Source organism: Thunnus albacares, chromosome 1 (genome assembly GCF_914725855.1).
Source record: "Thunnus albacares chromosome 1, fThuAlb1.1, whole genome shotgun sequence".
NCBI classification, from domain to species: domain Eukaryota; kingdom Metazoa; phylum Chordata; class Actinopteri; order Scombriformes; family Scombridae; genus Thunnus; species Thunnus albacares.
The window spans coordinates 26883178-26902371 of record NC_058106.1 but is presented as its reverse complement, the minus strand read 5'-3'; the positions used below and the strand labels follow the sequence as shown (position 1 = coordinate 26902371).

Genomic DNA, 19194 nt, shown 5'->3' with positions numbered 1-19194 from the left:
GGTCAAAAATGTATTTTTCTAGTTCAGTTTCGGTTTTCTCCTCTTCTCTGGAAAGTTGATGTTTCAATGGGGAAGGTTGTCTAACATCCACTGGTAAAATGTGGAAGAATTTCTGAACTTATGGCACATTCAGTGAGTTGCATCTTTATTATTTAGACAAATTATTCATCTCAGTTTCCTATCGGCGTTCACCCCTGTTTGTTGGGTGCATTTGGAATTGGCAAATCACAATCCTTGGTCCAAGTCTGGCCATCCAACAAAAATGTTGGACCCCAAAGGAGATCTTTCACTTACTGGGCCACATCAAAGTGTTTACACATGTTTCAGAACTGGCCTGTTGTCCATTGAAACCCAAAATAAGATGAATTTACCACCTAATAATAACTGCCCCTTTGACCGAACCCATCCTGTGCCTTCTGCATCATGCACATGTCTATGTACTGTACACTATGTGCACAAGGCCACTTAAAAGGTACACAATGAAATAAAGTAAAATAATGTTGTGTGATAAATAAACTGAATAAATGAAAAATAGAACATCTTAGTTTTAATTAAACAATACTCCATATGGCTAAATAGAATACATATAGATAAAGAAAACAGATATTTTGAAAGTGTATTTGGGACTTACAGAATTGTCTTGGTTCAACAATGAAGCTAAACTAATACATTGACACTTAGGAAAAACTGTATGGACAAGGATTATGTCTGTAGAATCTGTAAACCTTTATTAAACATAAATGTTTCAACCTTCCTCTGTGTGAGTCTCATGGTGCCTTATAAGTACATTACATGTAAGCCTATGTGTGTCCACAAAGCTATTCAGGCAAATTCGTCCAGCTTTCTTCCATATTCCCCTGTGTTACATTGTTGGTAGTTTAATTTTGGCATAGAGTAGTCAAATGTGGAAGGAATTTAAGTCTGCCATGTACTCATTAAAATTTAGGCATAGGTTTAAGAAACTATCCCAATCAACAAGTCCAATGTCTCAATTTCCACCCATCCTTGGTCCAAGATTATGGCCACACATCTTAGTACCATAAGTGAACACTTACAGAAGTCTAAGTGGACCCTCAAGATTACTGGTCACATAGGTGCCAACCTACAGTCAGCCTTGGCTTCATTAGCAAACCCTCAGACATACAGGTGCATATGGATATCATGGACAAATTTATATGTCATGCCATCACTGATTGGACATGTTGGCTGGAAAATTGTCTCAGAAATTTCACTGTAGTAGAAACAACTATGAAATAATGTGACTTTACCTCCGTGTTGTTATGGTTACTTCTTTTGTAGGTGAGAGGTGAGGCTGTTGGACAGAGTAAGTGACCAAAACACTGAGCTAGAACAGGTTAAAAACTCTGCAGCTCAGCTGCTGCAGGGATCAGTTCACCCAAATGCCCAAAAAAGCCACTATATAAGCTCACAGGGGGTTCATTATGACATGTGTTAGTTAAGTTTTTTGTTATCTGAGACTGTGCTGTAGCAAAATTTGTCTGAATTATGGTCATATCATATGACTTGATGTACTTAATGAACCACACTGAGCCAATGTGATTTAAATAGTTAAGTAATGTTTTATAATTGTTCTGATGATGGAAATAATTGAATGCTGCTAGTAGTAATAACAATTTGTCTTCTTTTTTATAGGAAAACATAGGCTAATTGTGTATCCATTCCAAAATGCTCATGTATAGTTAATGCACTATCAATGAAGCAAACTGGGATTCTGTAACAATACCATCTCAATCTAACCCACAAGATGGCAGTATATGCCCACTGAAATGTTAACACAGCTCCTACTCTCCAGATACAGGTTTCATAAGAGTAGTTTTTCCGCTAAAGCCCCTGCAACGGAAATGGAAATCTTAATGGGATTCTGTGTCTGCTATATGACAGTCCAGTAATGAAGCTTCATCGTTGAGGATAAAAATTTCCCTTATTGAGTCAGAGCCTTTAAGTTTCATTCTGACCTTCTTGTCTCATGGCCCATAGCCTACTGTAAGATGAGGATTCTGCAGTCAAGGTTTCTACTCTCAAATTATTCATAAAAGTTATATTTAAAAAAAAGACAGTATTCAACATTGTTTAATTGCATACATTTTGTGACTGAACTTGTATATGAGGTTGAATTGTGTTTGCAGTGGTACAACTGAGGTAAAATTACATTTTTGTCTAGACAAAACAGAATATAAAAATACGTAAAACATCCATGCCCAAATCAATTAATCAAAGAGAACTGAAAAAATAATGAACCTTCTTAATTAATCCAGTGGCTTTAAGACATTATATAGTATATAGAAAAACATGTTTCATTATCCTTGAGGCTCATTTTAACAAAAGGTACTCTATTTTCATGAATTTTACCTTTTTTATTTGTTCATGATGTGTTGTCTTGCTCATGATGTGTTGTCTTGAAATACCTGTGACAATAAAACACAAGGAGAATAAGAAGGGGAAAATTCGAACTGATTTCTAAATTTGTTTAGGTGGATTTTCTGAATGTGGATTCTTTGTTTAATTAGCAGAGATCAATGTCATTATCAGTATAAGAAAAAATAAAATTTCTATTGTTTGGCCTTTGGGGATTTTGCTTGTCCCTGTGGCAATTCTTTGACTGATTTTGAAGGGCTGATGTTCTCATTGTCTGAGAGGATTAGCAAGGCACAATGCCACAAGGTTTGTGGTTGGCTCGATGAGAAGTGTTAACACGCTGCTGGCAGACATGCAGACAGACCTTTTGGGGACTCAAGGAATAAAGGTCTTTAAAGACAATGAGATTTCAAGAGGTTGAATTTAACAAAAGTCAAATTTGATTCCATAGCTGAAGGTTTCATACTACTTGTTTTTGCTGGTGGCGAATGTTCTTTCCAAAAACTGTCACTCCAACTTAAAACTGATTGTTGTTAAAGTTGTAACTGTCACTGTAGGTTGTAATTAATAATGGATTCCAGTAAGTTTTAGGAAGGATTGGCATGTGCCCAGCTGGAAGCACAAAGGAAGTGGAAAGGTTAATACTACTTAAAGCTAATAACTGACTTTTATCCATCCAAACATCATTAGGTTACATATACATTCCAACGGAGAAAGTCCAGCATGGTCAAGCATAACTGCTGAATAACAACAATCAACCGAGACTCTGTAAAACAACTTACAAAGAGCATTCAACAGCAATCAACAATATTATGGGGTTAGCTGTTGATATACCACAATATTAATATATTTTCCTATAGTTTCACTAGCAGAGGCACAAATGTTTCATACTGGTTTGCTTTAATCGAAGAACTCTGATACTGTGTGCTATGTCTTGGGACACATATCATGTTTTGTGTATAGCACATGAGAAAGATCTCACAAAAGTTTCTGTTTGTTGCATCACATCACTTCATTGCTGTTTGCATCAGATAAGGTATTTGGGATTTTAGCTTTAGGCTTACTTTTAAATTGCCAAACAAAGCTAAAAACCAACAGTGTAAAACACTTTCGGTATGACAGCCTGATAAAAAAAAAAAAGACAGTATCAATTTATGTTCCATCCCAAGCTTCACACAAAGGGCTGGTTAAGTGTTTGTTGGGCCCTGGAAACAGTACAAGGTAGGATACAGTCTGTGGGTAGGATGGAGAAAAGGGAAAATCATTTTTTAAAATATACTAAAAAATATCTGCATATCTGACAAGTGTGTATATGTGGTAAAGTGCCAGTTTTGTTATAAAACAATTGTCCCACACATATGTTCCCCATCATGTAGACTATGACCATATATAATCTGTTATGCAATTTCAAAGACAGTTGTCATTTTATTTTAAAGTTGACTGTGCGTAAAATACAGCTCATATATCGTTTTTGGTCATTTGTTAATCAGCATAATTAAATTGTAACGCTGTAAAAGCTACAATTTGTTTTTCACAAATTCAATCCGTCATAACATGATTGACGACTGACAAATTTAACCACTACTGACTGCATCACCTAGGCCACATAAACAATCGTAACTCCGGGAGACCCAGGTTTAGTAAAACAAACCATCACAATATGAAATTGGCTGATTGACAGCTCACTGCAGCCAATCAAATGCTTTTTTGACTCAAACAGAAAGGAATGTACCAATGACAGTTAATCTTTGTGGCTCAGTGGATGCTATTGGTCGGGTTGAACACGCGTACCGGACATCATCATTGCGCGGGTCTGTCAAAAAATATCTGCCCCATAAAGTTTCTAGGTAACGCTTTAACTACAGTTTGTAATAATTATATAGCATTTATTTAGTGGTCGGATAAAATTTGTGACTGGAGAAAACCGCTACGTAAGCATGCCGCATTCCTGCGGTTAACGGAAACTCAAGCTTTGCGTGACAGTCCGTAAATTGGATTAGCGCTGAGTAAAGCCACCAGTGAATGATACTGTAGCAAACCTGCTAACGTTAGTTAGCTAAACGGACAGTTGGGCGTGAAGCCTGGAAAATATAACGTTTGGTATGGACTTCTGATTTTGACAAACTGGTGGGATTCACAGCTATGCGTTAATCAATGTTAGTAGTCTTGTCAAGTCAAGCTATTTGTGGTGATGTTATAGACAATTCTGCGTGTGTCCTTCACAGTTTTAGGTGTGCTTAACGTTACATACATTACTAGGTGAACGTCTTAAGAAGCTGTCAGTTCGTGTAGAAGTTAGTAGGTTAACACCATGGATAGTTACAGTCAACGGTTTGAATCCACTACCGGACGAGACAGTAAATCTCAAAAGAAGAAAGGTTTTTCTTCCCACCACGGCTCGTCAAGCTACGATGAAGGAGACCGCAAACCAAAGTTTGTAAGTATGGCAGATTACAACTGTAACGTTGGTTTCATTTTAGCTGTATGGAGGATAAAAGAGTTTTATGGACTTACGGTACAACGACAAGCACATCATTCTTCCAAAATTATGTATGGAAAAATGATGTGCTTATGAGGAGCACATAATCTTTCCAAAGTTATGTGCTTCTCAGTCCCTGTTTCTGTTTCTCTCTTTTCTCACTGACACACACACACACACACACGCACACGCACAGACACAAACACACAGAGAGAAGTGCAAACCCACAAGGAAAAAGTGAGCTGCAGCTAGTACAGTTAAACAGTGGTGGAGATGAATGATATCTTTGTAATGTGTAATGTATTTTGTTTAGAAAACGCCATGAAAGAATCTCTCTAACAGTTAAAAAAAAGCTCATAGACAACACATTCTTTAAGCGAAACAGTGACCTTGACTGTTTGTTTATTCTTCTTTGCCTGTAGCAAATCAAAAGGTTAAAATTAGCACAGGGTTTAGCCCTTACACTAATCCATTGTGCTTCCTACTACTACAAACCAATCACCATTCTGTCTGTCTGGTATTTATCTGCTGTATTCTTCTGTGAGGTATAGGGAGACGTTGCTAATAGGACAGATCATCACCATTATTAGGGTTCTCATTTTCAATGCAGTCAGACCACTGTTAACAACACCCACATCTCTCTTTAACTGATTCTTGGATATGACACAGATCGAGTTTATGCATGCTGTGCCGGCATTTGACCCCATTCTTACCACAGCTTAAATCCCTGTTGCCACCATTCAGAGATTCAAGTCTGTAACTGTATTAAAGGTCTGTGCAGCAAACGGCAATGGTTTTTAAATCCAACTGTTACGGCCACCTATCTCACTGATAAGCTGTTCACTACATGTCTACTACATTTTCTTCTCAGGGCTAATTGAAAGCAGTGTCAAAGTCAGGTCAGATGATGTGTGGTAAACCATTCAGATCGACTTCCAGTGTGAGCTTAACCTGCATCCCTGTGTCTGCCTGACAGGGGATAATACAGATATATGTACGCTGTACTGTATGCACTATAGAATATACAGTACCAGTCAAAGGCTTGGACACACTGTCTCTTTCAAGTGAATGGGAAGGTGTGTCCAAACTTTTTACTGGTACTGTATGTATATTAAAAATAGGGCTGCAACTAAGGATAATTTTATAATGATAGTGAAAAGAATCATTTGTTGCAGCCCTATTTTAGTCTATGAAATGTTTAAAAAAATGGTGAAATGGCATTCACAATTTCTCAGGCTACAGGAATGTCTTCAATTTGCTTGTTTTATCTGACCTAATATGTTATATGTTATTTTCAATTTACTGTCATATATGGCAAGCCATCATGAACCATCTAATGTTTGTCATCTTTGCTTAGAAAATGACTGAAATGATTAATTGATGATCAAAATAGTTGCAGGTAAATTTTCTGTCAAACAACTAAACGACTAATTGTTGCAGCTCTAGCCTAATGAAAACCATTTGACAGACTCAAATCATTGAATTTCCCATTTGTGGTAACCTGCCATGAAACTTATAACATCTGCTAATTGAATATCTCTTGGAAGATTCAGCGTAAATCCTCAAAACTCCTTTATTTTAAATGTTAACAGTGTTTTAGAAACAACACATTTTACTGAGTATGCAAAATACAAATACATCCACTGTGAAACTATAACACAGCAATATAGGCCTATCTGTGAAGATTCTCAGTCATCTAGGTTATAGGATATCTAGAAGTGGTAAGTTAAAGGCAACTGGACTTGCAGTAGATTTCATCTGTAAGGCTTGTTATGTTCTGACTGACCAGTGGGAAATGCCAGGCACGTAACCTCTTTAGGGCTGATCACACACTGATAGTCCTTGAGCTCATGCTTTGAAAATGTCAGTTAGCACAAACAGTCTTTAACCTAACAAGCTCCCTTGTGTAAAACGAGTCCATTAACAAAAAAAAAAAAGTGGATAAAAATGCATACTCAGAACTTCTAACCTTGAGCATGAAAATTCATTCTTAATCTTGGAAATATTATTTGACCAAATGATGATATTTCAAGGTCCATTAATTAGGTTTTTTGGAACTTTCAAATGCATCTCATGATTTTCATCAGTGGGAAGAGTTTGCTCAGTTGGCATGAATATAGTCTACTCAAGATTTTGTGTGGCTACTGTGAAGTCATTGATAATGTTGTGTTTGTGTTAACAACATACTAAGTTTGCTTTTTCATGCTGTTGACTTACTCTCGGTAGCACCTTTTCACTATTGTTAATAAGAATGAAAAACATCATTATATGAGCTGAATTACACCTTTTCACTGTGGCTGACAAAGGTGTGTGTTATTTTTCTGGTTTTCCTTTCAGTATACTAACCAAACAGCAGCTAAGTACACTGAGCCCTCATTGCCTCTCAGAGAGCCTTGAATTCCAAAAAAAAATGTGGTCCTTAGGTTTTTGTCCTCTTTAACTGTCAGAAATACACAGCCAAAGTGCATCTCATTATTTCCATTCCATTAAGAGACACATACATGTACTGTACTTCTTATTGTACAGCTTAGTCTTTGAATTGAATCCCACTCCCTCATCAGTTTTGTCTAACAACAATTATAGCTATTATATTATTTTAACAAATAACTGAAAAACCATTGTAAATATTTTTCACAGTGAGCATTGATTTATTTAGTTAATTGTCATTCAATAGGTGGCACTGCAGTACCACAATATTTACTGTAATTGGTAGGAAGTAAATTTCCCATTAAAGGCCACTCTCTGTGTGGAGGCCAATTTTTCAACTAGAGCAATAAAACTGGAGAGAAAAAATGGAACAGGGGACATGTTAATGCAATCTGTTAATGTTTGTTAGAGATATCGGTTTGGCCCTCTTAAGTACAGGGTAAAAACGGATGAGAATGACCATTGTCATGTCCAAAATCAATTGTTTGTCATTGTGAGCTCTGAAAAGGTTTCATGGTCTCATCAATGTAATGGATGTTAAATAACATTTTCCTTTATCACTAATTTTTGGAGAATTTTTTAGTATTAATGGGCAATATTACTGAATTTTGTGCTCAAAAAAGCAACTGTGGGGGAGGGGGGGGGGGGTACTTTTCTTGGTCTTGAGAAGCTGCAGCAATTATTAAATGACACACTGTAGTCTATACTGTACATTTACTGCCATGTTGACAACTTACTGCTAACCTTTGCCTCAACTCCGCTCGCATTCACTGTCACTTTTCTACCACACGCTCAATCACTCAACCACTCACTCACTCCGCACACACATTACGCACTGCCCTATTCCTTAAAAGGAGCTACACTACCAAGATTTTGCCAGGCAACAACATAGAGGTTAACTCACATTTCGGAACAGCGCTGAACAGAGGCTCCCAAACGCTATTGATTTCAGAATGAATGGATATTTGGTGTTATTTTTGGCATTAAAAAAAATACCTTTTTGGTCAGGCTGGGGTACTCGTTGGACAATTATTTGGGAAACATTGAGCAGGGTGGTTAATGAAGGGTCCAAAGACTGAGAGATAAAGCTTTGTGGATGCAATATTGGTTTGGGTGGGTCTTAGGTTCTTTAATTTTTTGCTTTTCTCTGATCTCCATGAAGCATTCCCTTTCTGTGTTTACCTCTTTTTTTCTGTTGTAGATTGCATACGCTGTGTTTTCTAAAGCCCCTTTCACACATGCAGTCTATCCCTGAAGTGTTCAGGAATATTTCCTGCATGGGGTCATGTGTAAATGGGAGCAGGGATCGATATTCAGGGAAATCTGTACTGCCAATTTCCCACCTCAAGACCTAATAACATTTCAGGGAAAATGCCGTTATGGCTGCGTTGTGAATGAAAGCAGCAACATTGTAGGGACAAGCACGTAAAGGGTTATGTCTGTCTGATGAAAGACGCTTTCACATGGAGCAAGCAAACCAGTCACAGGACTCTGCTGATGATGTATTTGTTGTTTACGGTTGCCTTGCTAGTGCTTTCGCTAGGGATTTGATAACTAATAAGCAATACAAGTTCTTTTGTTTGCAAACAAGCTCCTTTTTTCAAGAATGGCTGGAAACTTCAATTAGTAAGAGACGTCTTCAGCCGCCTACACGTACATCTGGCCTTGCTCCATCTTCTTCTGTTGAGTTTTATGGCGATTGGCATCTATAAGTGTTGCTGGGCTGTCCCTTGCCCCATCTGTTCCAGCATTGTCATGGCATATATGAAAAGGTGCAAGACAGAAATGTTCCTGAATATAGCTGCAGGTGTGAATAGTGAAGATCACTAGCAGTGCCTGATAGGTTATCCCAGTAATTTACTGGGAACTATGTGTGAAAGACTCTTAAATCAACATTCTCTTTATGAGTGTTGGGTTACTTGTCTCAGTGAATTAAAAGAGATGTTATTAGAGTTTAATTAAATGCAGAGGATGATAGCAGAAGGTAAGATGAATTCACTGACATAACATAATAACTGTGGTCAGGCTGTCCTATTTTGTCCATCAAAACAATAGTGAGAAAAGGTTTTTCATTAACCAGGCAATTGTGTTTCTGATCTGATGCTCTTGGTCAACTCCTTCTGGACAGTTTCATCATCCTGTGCTGTTCCTGGCTCGTACTGGTGGCCTTCTCCTATTTCCACTAGTCATTTGGGTCCTTTTGCTTGCTCGGTTTGGAAGCCTTGGAATTGTGCAAGTGGAATGCAGATGAAGTCTAACCCTTGCTTGCAGTTTAATTGGGACTGCAGATGGGTATTAAGAGCAGGTCTTGAATTGTTATTATATATCACTAAGCTTCAGTTCAGGGCTGTAGCTAAAGAAATATTTTCATTATTGATTAATCTTCTAAATATTTTCTCAATAAATGTATTGGTCATCTGCAGTCAAAACACATCCATCACAATTTCCAAAAGCCCAATGTGATGTCTTCAGATTATTTCTGTCTGAACAACTGCCCCAAACCTAAAGATACTCAATTAAGAATTATACAAATCAGAGAAAAGCAACAAATCCTGACATCTAAGAAGCTGGAACCAGAGAATTCTTACTTAGAAAGTAACAGCTGAAAGATTAATCAATTGTTAAAATAATTGCAGATAATATATCGACTAATTGTTTCAGCTGTCATGCTTTTATTGGTATTTGAACATTATTCACTGTAATTCATTCTCACACAGCTGCTAGGTATTTTATTTGCATACTGTAAAACCTTTTCAACTGTTTCATTCATGCAAACTGCTTACAATAAGAATATCCAGCAAGATAGTATAAGGTCTCAGCATTTCTTTTACACCTGTCAGTTCGGCATCTCTTCTATAGCTGTGTACAAACTATCCTGTAGCAGAGCTTCTGTTACCCTCCACTGTGAAAATGTAGTGCTATGGACAATCGCACAGCAAGTGCACCCATGGATTCCTTTATACAATTCTAATTGCTTGATGTTGTTAAGATGCAACAATGTGACTCTGCTACAAATTGAAATTTCTTTTATCCTAAATAATATGCCCTACATACTAAATAAAAGGCACGTGCTGTGTGTGCAATTACATAATTGCAGTGGATTGTGCTGTTGTGCACTACACTGCACTGACACAAAAGGGTGGTTTAGGCCCTGCTTGACTGTACACATTTCCACACATTTCTCTGTTTAGGAGTGGCTGAGATTGACACTAAAATGAGAATAGCTGGTCCACCTTAAAGGTCAGTCCACCTGAAGTGAGCCTGGTCAGGTTATCATTGTTGCTAACTTTGCAGCTAACCCCATTCACTTTTTGCAGCAGTCGGGGAAACAAGAGACGAGACTTTTCTTGGTCTTGAGAAGCTTCAGCATTTATTAACTGACACACTGTATTCTGTACTGTATATTTACTGCCAGATTGACAACTTACTGCTAACCTTTTCCTCCGCTCGCATTCACTATCACTTTTTTGCCATTCACTCTCTGCACACGCTCACCACACACTCGCTATGCACACACATTACGCACTGCCTTACTCCTTAAAGGAGCTACGCTACTCTTGTGACAGTACCTTTCACGTAGATGTCCTTTGAAGAATGAGGAGAGGGAAAATTCTGGGATTTGATGCACTTGTCAATGACTCAAAACAAGTCCACAATAACGTAGGGTGTTATTGTGCTTGCAGAGTGTGCGAGTGAAAATCACTAGTAGTTTACTGATATTAATGATTATGTGAAATTTTAGCAGCGATGCTCATAATTCTGCAGTGGTGGAATGAATATAGGGGAAACACTGACTTTCTCATGTCAACTATCAGTCTATTTCTCTAGCACATTTTGATGGAAAAGATATGATGGAGGAGAATGGCTTAGTGACATGTTGACATTTTATTCCAGGTGATTTTATGTTAATTAGACACTAGTGTGTATTGATTTATTTCTCTCAGGTCCTGTACTATTTGCTGTTATGCTTGAGTGAGAATTAACCTCATTGTCAGTTTTTCATTCAGCATTTCATTATGATAACGCTTTGAAATCTTATGTTTTCTGTTTATGTATTGACTTATTAGGATTGTTCATTTGGCATTTTTGACTCAGTTACACCTGTTCCAAGTATAGATGGCAACATCCCAAGAAGTTTATAGAGAAACAAACAAACTGCCAGAGAAGAAAAAGCTGCAGACAAAACTTGTTTGACAGGCACTGAGGTAGCTGGTACGCACAGATAACAACAGGCCAAATGCCAGTCTGTTCTTCCACTGCACATGTGGATCCTTTATAATTTGCAAAGGCTTGTTTAAAAAAATACTTTTTATGCAGCAATTTTTGTTTAAATAACCAGGGTTGTCGATGTGCACTACCATGACACTTAAGTATAGCCTAGATGTTTTGGATTTGATAATCTGCCGAATTGCACCACTGAGTTCCCCAAAAGGATTTTCTTTTTGTAGGGAAATTTTGGCACCCACCTATCACACTCGGTTATAATTGTACAGGCTCCTGGTGAATGTGCAGCAGTTTTGGGTTCATTCAACTGGCATACACTGGGTCCATTAATAAATGTAGATCAAAGCATTCATAGCAGATCAGGTTTAACTATCCATGGCTGTCTAAAGGGGACAGATAAGAATTCTATCTGTCAAAGTGGTCAGTAATGGTTTGAGGATCACTTTGTGAAATTATGTTATTGACCTGTCCACTTCAATCCCCAGATATCTCTCCACCCATTGTTATATAAAGCACTGATGTCTCTATGGTTAGCTTTAACACTGGCTCAGGTCTATGGCTGAATTACTACCACGAGGTGTGGCAGTTTTTAGATATACAGTATATCTTTATCCTCTCTGTTGTTGCACTGCTTTGGACTGGGAGAAACAGCATTTTGTTTTTTTGTGTATGCAAATACACAAGAAAATGACAACAAACTAAATCTTGAATCTTTATCTGGGCTAAAGGTGGTAAAACTATTATTATTATAATTATTATTAATTGGCTCTTTCCATTTTTGTTGTGTTGTTTCTCTATTCCAGCATTACTATGAGGTTAAACTGCTGGTTCCTAGCATTAATTTGATGGTGCTGACATCCATGTCAGATGAATCCTGGAGGAACTGTTAAACCTTTTTTACAAAGTCCTCCAATTATAGTATACAGAAGGTAATTGTACAAGTGCAAATAAACTGAAAGTCTCCTGCCTCAGGTCTGCGGCTCTTTGAATATCAGGAGAGACTCGATATTCTCACCAGTGATCTTCTGCCAGGCTCATTCTGCAGCCACATTTACTTCTTGTGTGTTTTGGGAGCTTTTTGCCTTAGTTTGATCTTCAGCAAGCAAAAAAAAGTATTAGTTTATTAGCCTAGTTGGATTTAGGTGACTGATTTGCACAGTAAAGAACATTCAACTGTTTGTTTCTTAAAAAGTCCTTGGTTACTTTGTTTGTATATTTAGGACCATTTTCCTGCTTTCCCTAAAGGGACTTAAGTAGTACACGTACAGCACTTCACCCAATATGGATGTTAACAAACTAAAACACCCTTTAAGCTTAAATCTCTCCCTTTTTATCCAATACAATGTAAGGGAGGAGAACCAACATAACAGAAACATTTCACAGTCCTAATGTTTTCAGACTGCACTGCATCTTTCTCTCCTAATTCAGCATCTGGCAGTTTTTGTATGTAAGAATTGAACACCCTAAATGTAACCTGTGGATTTTCTCATTAAGAATATAAAAATTAACAACCAAAACGGCACTTTCAACTAGGTTATAATAAGGTCATAAATAGTATCACAATGATTTGCTGGAGCTGCTGTAGGACTTAGTTAAAAACCTCTTTTTTTTATAATATTTGATCCAGTTGCTTTATGTATCCTCATTTTGTATTTTCTGTTCCCCACTTGTAGCACTTACCCTTTAGAAACATCACAGATGATGTGGTAAGATTTGCAAAATTGATGTTCTTTCTCTTCTCCTATTTCTCATCACTTTACTAAAAGTCACAAAAAAAAGCACAGACTAATTTTTCTCACCAACTAATGTTCTTGACTTGTTGTTGACTCCACATTATCTAGAAAGTGCTATGTCAATGTGTCCTACTTCTCAACATGTGTTAAGCAGATATATGTGCTTTGTTCACACAATTCACACTAATAGCATTGTTTTTCTAACTCATAGTCTACTCCATTCTGATTATTAACCATTTAAATATGTTCATAAACTAACATATCCTTTATGTATCTTAAACTGGCAGTAATATGTTGCTGTCTGTATTTTAATTGTCTTCTCTGTTGTCTCAACAGCTGGACAGATTTGCCAGTATTCGGATTCCGGGTAGCAAAAAGGAACGGCCTCCCTTATCACATTCTAAACACAATACTACTGATTGGTCCATTTCTTCATCATCAACCTCGCATCAATTTGAGGAGCTTTCATCAAAGATCACCTCGGAAAAAGAGATCTTGGCCCTGTTTGAAAAGATGATGGTATGATGTTTTGTCATTGTGCGATACAAACAAAGTTTTCTTATAACATGAAGCAGCTTGACATGTAAAATCTTACAATGAAAGGGCAACCACATTGACTCAAGTGAAGATTTGGATTGAAGAAGATTGGCATGCCCCACATTTTAAATATATTTTTCATGTGTTTTCACAATTCACAATGCAGGCAAAATAAACAACAGTTTTTTAAATTTAGTTATTTCCTGGTGAAATGAAATGCACAACAAAAATGACAAAGCTTTCAGTTGAGTAATGGCTATGGTAATAGGTATTCCTTTATCTTGTTTTTCAGTGAAATACTTGGAGAAAACCACAGAAAGATTTTCTTTGACTGTTGGCATTTTCAAGACAGTTTGGGCTTGCTACAGTAGTTTCTAACAGGATATTCTGACACTGTATTTTTTACCCGCTTAATGGATGACTGTGTCTGTCGCATTTCTGCATTAAAGATGTTGGGAGACGCCTTCAACGCCTTCACACTTATTAGAAATGTGTGTCCTCTATGGAGGCAAAACATTAAAAATGAGCCAGTAGATCACTCATGGAAGTTACAATATTTAAGGCTAGACCAGAACACATACTAAATGTAGGCAGACAGGTAGACACTCACCTAACAACATCAGTGCTACAAACACAGATTATCACATGATACTAAAAGGCCTACTTTGTAACACAAGAAATTGTAGTCACATTTAAAAAAAAAAAAAAAACATATGTTGTTGTTAATACATTAATGTCAAATCATCTAATATAATATTACACCAGATTTTTCAAACATAATTTCCAGAAATAAAACACTCCCATGCATTTTGGCCATTTTGATAAATGAATAACTAAAACTAGGCAAAAATAAGTAAATGGGGGAAAAAAATCAGCTGTCTACTCTTTGGGCCAAATATGACTACAGTACTGATACGCTGTTGGAAATGCCAATTAAGTCCCGTAGCCATAGATGTTATGAAAATAAATAACTAAAAACAAGAATATTGCAGTTTAAAATTGCAGACGTGATTTATCCTCTTTCTCTTTTTTTTCTTTTCAGGAGGACATGAACTTGAATGAGGAAAAAAAGACTCCTTTGAGAGAGAAGGATCTCAACACAAAGAGAGAAATGGTCATCCAGTATGTTTTTACTGCTTCTAAAACTGTAAGTTTTTGGAATGTATTATTATTTTTTAAAAACTTAATTTTACTTTTGCTGCCTAACTTTTTTTAGTTACATGATTTAATATCTGGAATTTAACATGTTTAAATGTCATGCATTTTTAAGACTTTTTGCTTGTACACACATGTTATATCATTCCATATATTTTTAATGAAAATAATGTCTCTCATTGGACCTGAACTGAGAGAGACTGGGGAGGGACTGCATTTGATTATTAGATATCAAAAATGGGTTAAATTGGATTACAAACCTATGCAATCTAAATTGTCTTGCCATCTCAATCTCTTGCAGGTGTAATTGCACCTGCATTTAGATACATTTGTAAAAAATACAGAGATGCTGTATTTAGGATGGGAATTTTCAACATAGTAGTCATTAAAATGCAAAATGAAAGGTCATCATGTCAAAATTGGTGCCTTGCATAGACTTTTCAATTTATAAAACATGTAAAAATCCCACTAGGCTTTACCAAAGATCCCAGCCGACAAATTAGTGAGACCCTGCTTGTGTTATGAGGATAGAGCCCACCCACTGATACCCCAGTATACCAAATTGTATGCCTCCTACACTGCCTTAGCACATACTGATCTGTTGATATAATCGGACAACAATAACAATATGTTAATTTATTGGCAAATAATATATTGGCAACTGATGTTGAACTTTTCGTTGATTTCTCTTACCCCTTAAAATCTTATTAAAAACCACAATTTAGGAGCTCCCTGGTAGCTGAATGGTTACTACACATGCCACATATCTGCAACGTTCCTGGTTCGAGTAGAGAGCTAGGGATCTCTGTTGCATATCATACCCCTCTCTCTCTCCCCACGTTACCTGCCTGCCTTTTTGCCAATAACTGTACAGTGAAGTGCTCCCCAAAAAAAAATCTTAAAAAAAACAACAACCAGAAAACACAATTTGTAGGTGATACTCCATTAAAAATGTACCCCAGAGCCTGTTTGATATGGCTTTAGTCTGTGATACTTACTAATAATAAAATCACAGCCTACCTGAGGTGGTTTTTTTTTATATTTCATATTAACTGAAGTTAGAGAATAACCTCTCTGAGAGCACTACTCCTCCTCCTCATTCTCCTTCTTAAATCAGTTGTTGTTAAAAAATTTCACAGATATTAACCTATGCTCAAGCTGCCTAACATCGCATTGTACAAAGCTCAGATTCTCCTTTCCATTTTTTCTTTTTTACAGGTTTTTTCATTAACAAGTTGGCACAGTGTCTTGCAAAGAAGTGTTACATTTATCCCTCCAATGTTGCCTTAGGCTGTCGATCTCTAGTTACCATGGGGACCAGCCTGTTTATGCATGCATTTGTTTACCTGCATGGTAAAATAATGTGGCCACCGGCCAATAGGCAACAAATCAAAAACCTTCAAAGCACCAGTTTTATCAAATGCTACATTTACATAAAACGTGATAAATTGAATGTTTGGGGAGAGAAGTTGTAAAAAAATAAGCACGTTCATGGTATTTCGCTCATGTCTGTAATTACTGAATTACTATTAATATAATATCACAGTAGATGTGAGATACTTGGATTTAATTCTGCTTTTAGTTCTTAAATCACTCTTAAGACTGTGGCATTATCAAATTGTTTTATGAGGTTGACCAGGCTCTCATGTAATAATTTGCCCTCTCAGACCAGTACAAGGTCCTTAAGCATTAATACTCTCAAGATATGTTATTCTGTGTCATGCTGTTGTAATACAAGTATGCTATTATTACAAATTATCCAGTTCATAAAAGTTTTTTGTCATGTGTGCCCCCCCCCCCCCCTTTCAGTTGTCAATTTAATTTCTATGACTTAAGGTTTCCTTCCCACCAAAAATTCATAAGGCAGAAGGGACACCAATTTCCTGACACACCCATCTCAACCACCCTTTTCAATCAAGATTGCTTTGCCAATTAACCTTTAATACTGTGTCCTAAATTGATGTATGTCTCTTGCTGATATAGTCAAGTGCGATAGCCCCGTGGAGAAAAAAATGTTATGTATTTTGTTACACAAAATAATTGGTGACCTTTGCCAGTGTGTTGTGTAGCAGTAGTTGTCTTGAAATAACCATTGTACTTCTTGGAGACCCCACTGTTGATTTGTCTGCAGTGCCCCTACTGTGGAGGGAATGGTGTTTTACTTAGTGTTGCCTTTAAAACCAAGAAAGACATTTTCAGAAATTTGATCTTCTTTTCAGTCTTAGTAATATGCTGTATCATTAAGACTGGGCAGAGGGGCAAATTAACAGTGTTCAGTGCTCTAAATCAGTATTCAGTGTTCTTATTTTCAAAAAGTTCTTATTTGCAAAGATGGCACACATTTTTCAAGTCATTTTTTAAAAATACAATACCCACATGTCCATATGTACATTGAAAGAGTCATTGTTTGCTGTAATTGTTCTCCTGTCCACACTGGTCGTGAAGAGATCCCTCTTTGGAGTTTGACAAATCAAGTGGATATTTTCCAAACTTAATCTTTGGTACAAAATTTCTTGTGAACCAGCTATACCCTGGAACTCAATTCACCTCTGACTTTCTCAGCATGAATTGCTAACACAGCTCAGAGACCTTAAATCAGCCAGCATTTGAAACCATGAGACAAGGGCTCACTGTCCCAACATTGATCAAGCATAAATTATGGTCTACTAATTTCCAAATTCCAATTGTGGCTAAAACCCATATTAAAGTGATTTATTGTTGAACAGGCTGATCATTAAAAGAGAAACAAATGCCATGTAGGCTAAATGTTACATTATATAATGGGGATGGAGCATGTTGAACACAGAATAATTACACATCAATTTAGGCATGGGGGGAATATTTGTTTTACTACATATAGTTCATACAAGTAATGTTGAGATGTTGAAAAATAATTATATTTTATGTTTCATTTCACTCAAACACTTTTTATAACTTTGAGGTTAAAGTAATAATCTCGAAGCTCTCTGTTTCATTGTCTTTGGTGGCACCATATGGTGATAAGTGGTAATTGCATGTATGTTGCTCTTTTGCATGGATTACATTAAACAAATTACTCTTATTGGCTTTTTACTTGCAAAACTTTTATTGCACTTACAATAATGTAACGAGTGTAGTTGTTGTCAACTTGAGTACTTCACCTGGTTCACTGCTCCTTGTGTGTGCGCATTTGATGCATGGTGGGAGTAGCTGCCGACACCCAGTTTGTAAAAATCATAATACTGCAAATGCAAGGGCTTTCATCAGCGGGCCATAGGCCACCATTGTGTTACCTAATTGGCAATAGATAGGGACTTAACAGACATTTATTTAAATGAAAATCTTTGAGATTATAATTTTTTTTTTTTTTTTAATTTGAAAAACATATTACATAGCTGCAAACTCATCACTTTTAGATGAAATTTTCCATTTTGATTGATGGGCTTTCATAATGAAAATTTTGATGTTAGTTAATATCCGTATATTGGTGATAGTTGTTACCCTTTTCACTGAAAAATGTATTGACAATGGAGCATTTTTTCTGCTTAGGATGACTTAAATAATGAATGTGGTCTTGATTTGAACATCTCATGTATTAGTTACATGAATTTACAACTAATTTAAGCTCACCAGTCAAGGCTAATTTATTAGACCTTAGTATGTCATGGCATGCTTTGGATGCACCAGAGATTGTGCATCCAATGGTGAACTCTATTAGGAATGGTTCCACGTCTGTCAACTGCAGGCACAGAATAATATTTAGGCAATCTTGGCTTTTGCCACAGTACGGAGACAAAGCCTATGTTCTTTGTTATGGATTGGGTGAAGAATCAGGTGTTATCAGCTTAAGTTGCTATTAGTGCTGGGCAGTATGACCAAAAATTGGTATCACAGTATTTTTTAATATTTGGGCGGTTTTACGGTATATCACGGTATTTATTTATTTATTTTTGCATGACTGGGCTTTTATATAGGTTTATAGTGGCTTATTCTACTGTCAGGAGTACATAGAGTTTACAGGAATCGCTTCAAAAGTTTGTTTTTGAGTCTGAATGAAAGTAAATACAGGAACTAGCCACCTGTAGCAGCATTGTGGCTAACTGCATAGAGATCTGTATCTGGGGCAGTTTTCTGGCTAACCAAATCATCCACATATTCATCTGCGCATGCCGGTTTGTTTACATGTATGAGGCTAACTTTCACCGCGGTTAGGAAACTAAAGAAACTAAGTGCAATGACGGATTATCCTGTGGACTATTATGAGGACGATTGTGAGTGATTTCA

At 36.8% G+C, this 19194-nt stretch overlaps 1 protein-coding gene across 6 annotated transcripts in view; it reads left to right on the top strand.

Moving 5' to 3' along the window:
* The first annotated feature begins 4161 nt into the window (after nt 1-4161).
* The window catches only part of LOC122982863 (protein diaphanous homolog 3-like), a 190865-nt gene continuing 175832 nt past the window's right edge, over nt 4162-19194 (top strand). For 4 of the 6 annotated variants that reach the window (XM_044352467.1, XM_044352489.1, XM_044352459.1 and 1 more), the window contains exons 1-4: nt 4162-4813; nt 13180-13212; nt 13576-13758; nt 14819-14923. In XM_044352467.1, the coding sequence (XP_044208402.1) occupies nt 4688-4813; nt 13180-13212; nt 13576-13758; nt 14819-14923 (447 nt within the window). In that variant the 5' untranslated portion in view covers nt 4162-4687. The remainder of the gene's footprint in view (nt 4814-13179; nt 13213-13575; nt 13759-14818; nt 14924-19194) is intronic. The other 2 variants (XM_044352483.1, XM_044352474.1) reach the window with 1 other exon arrangement.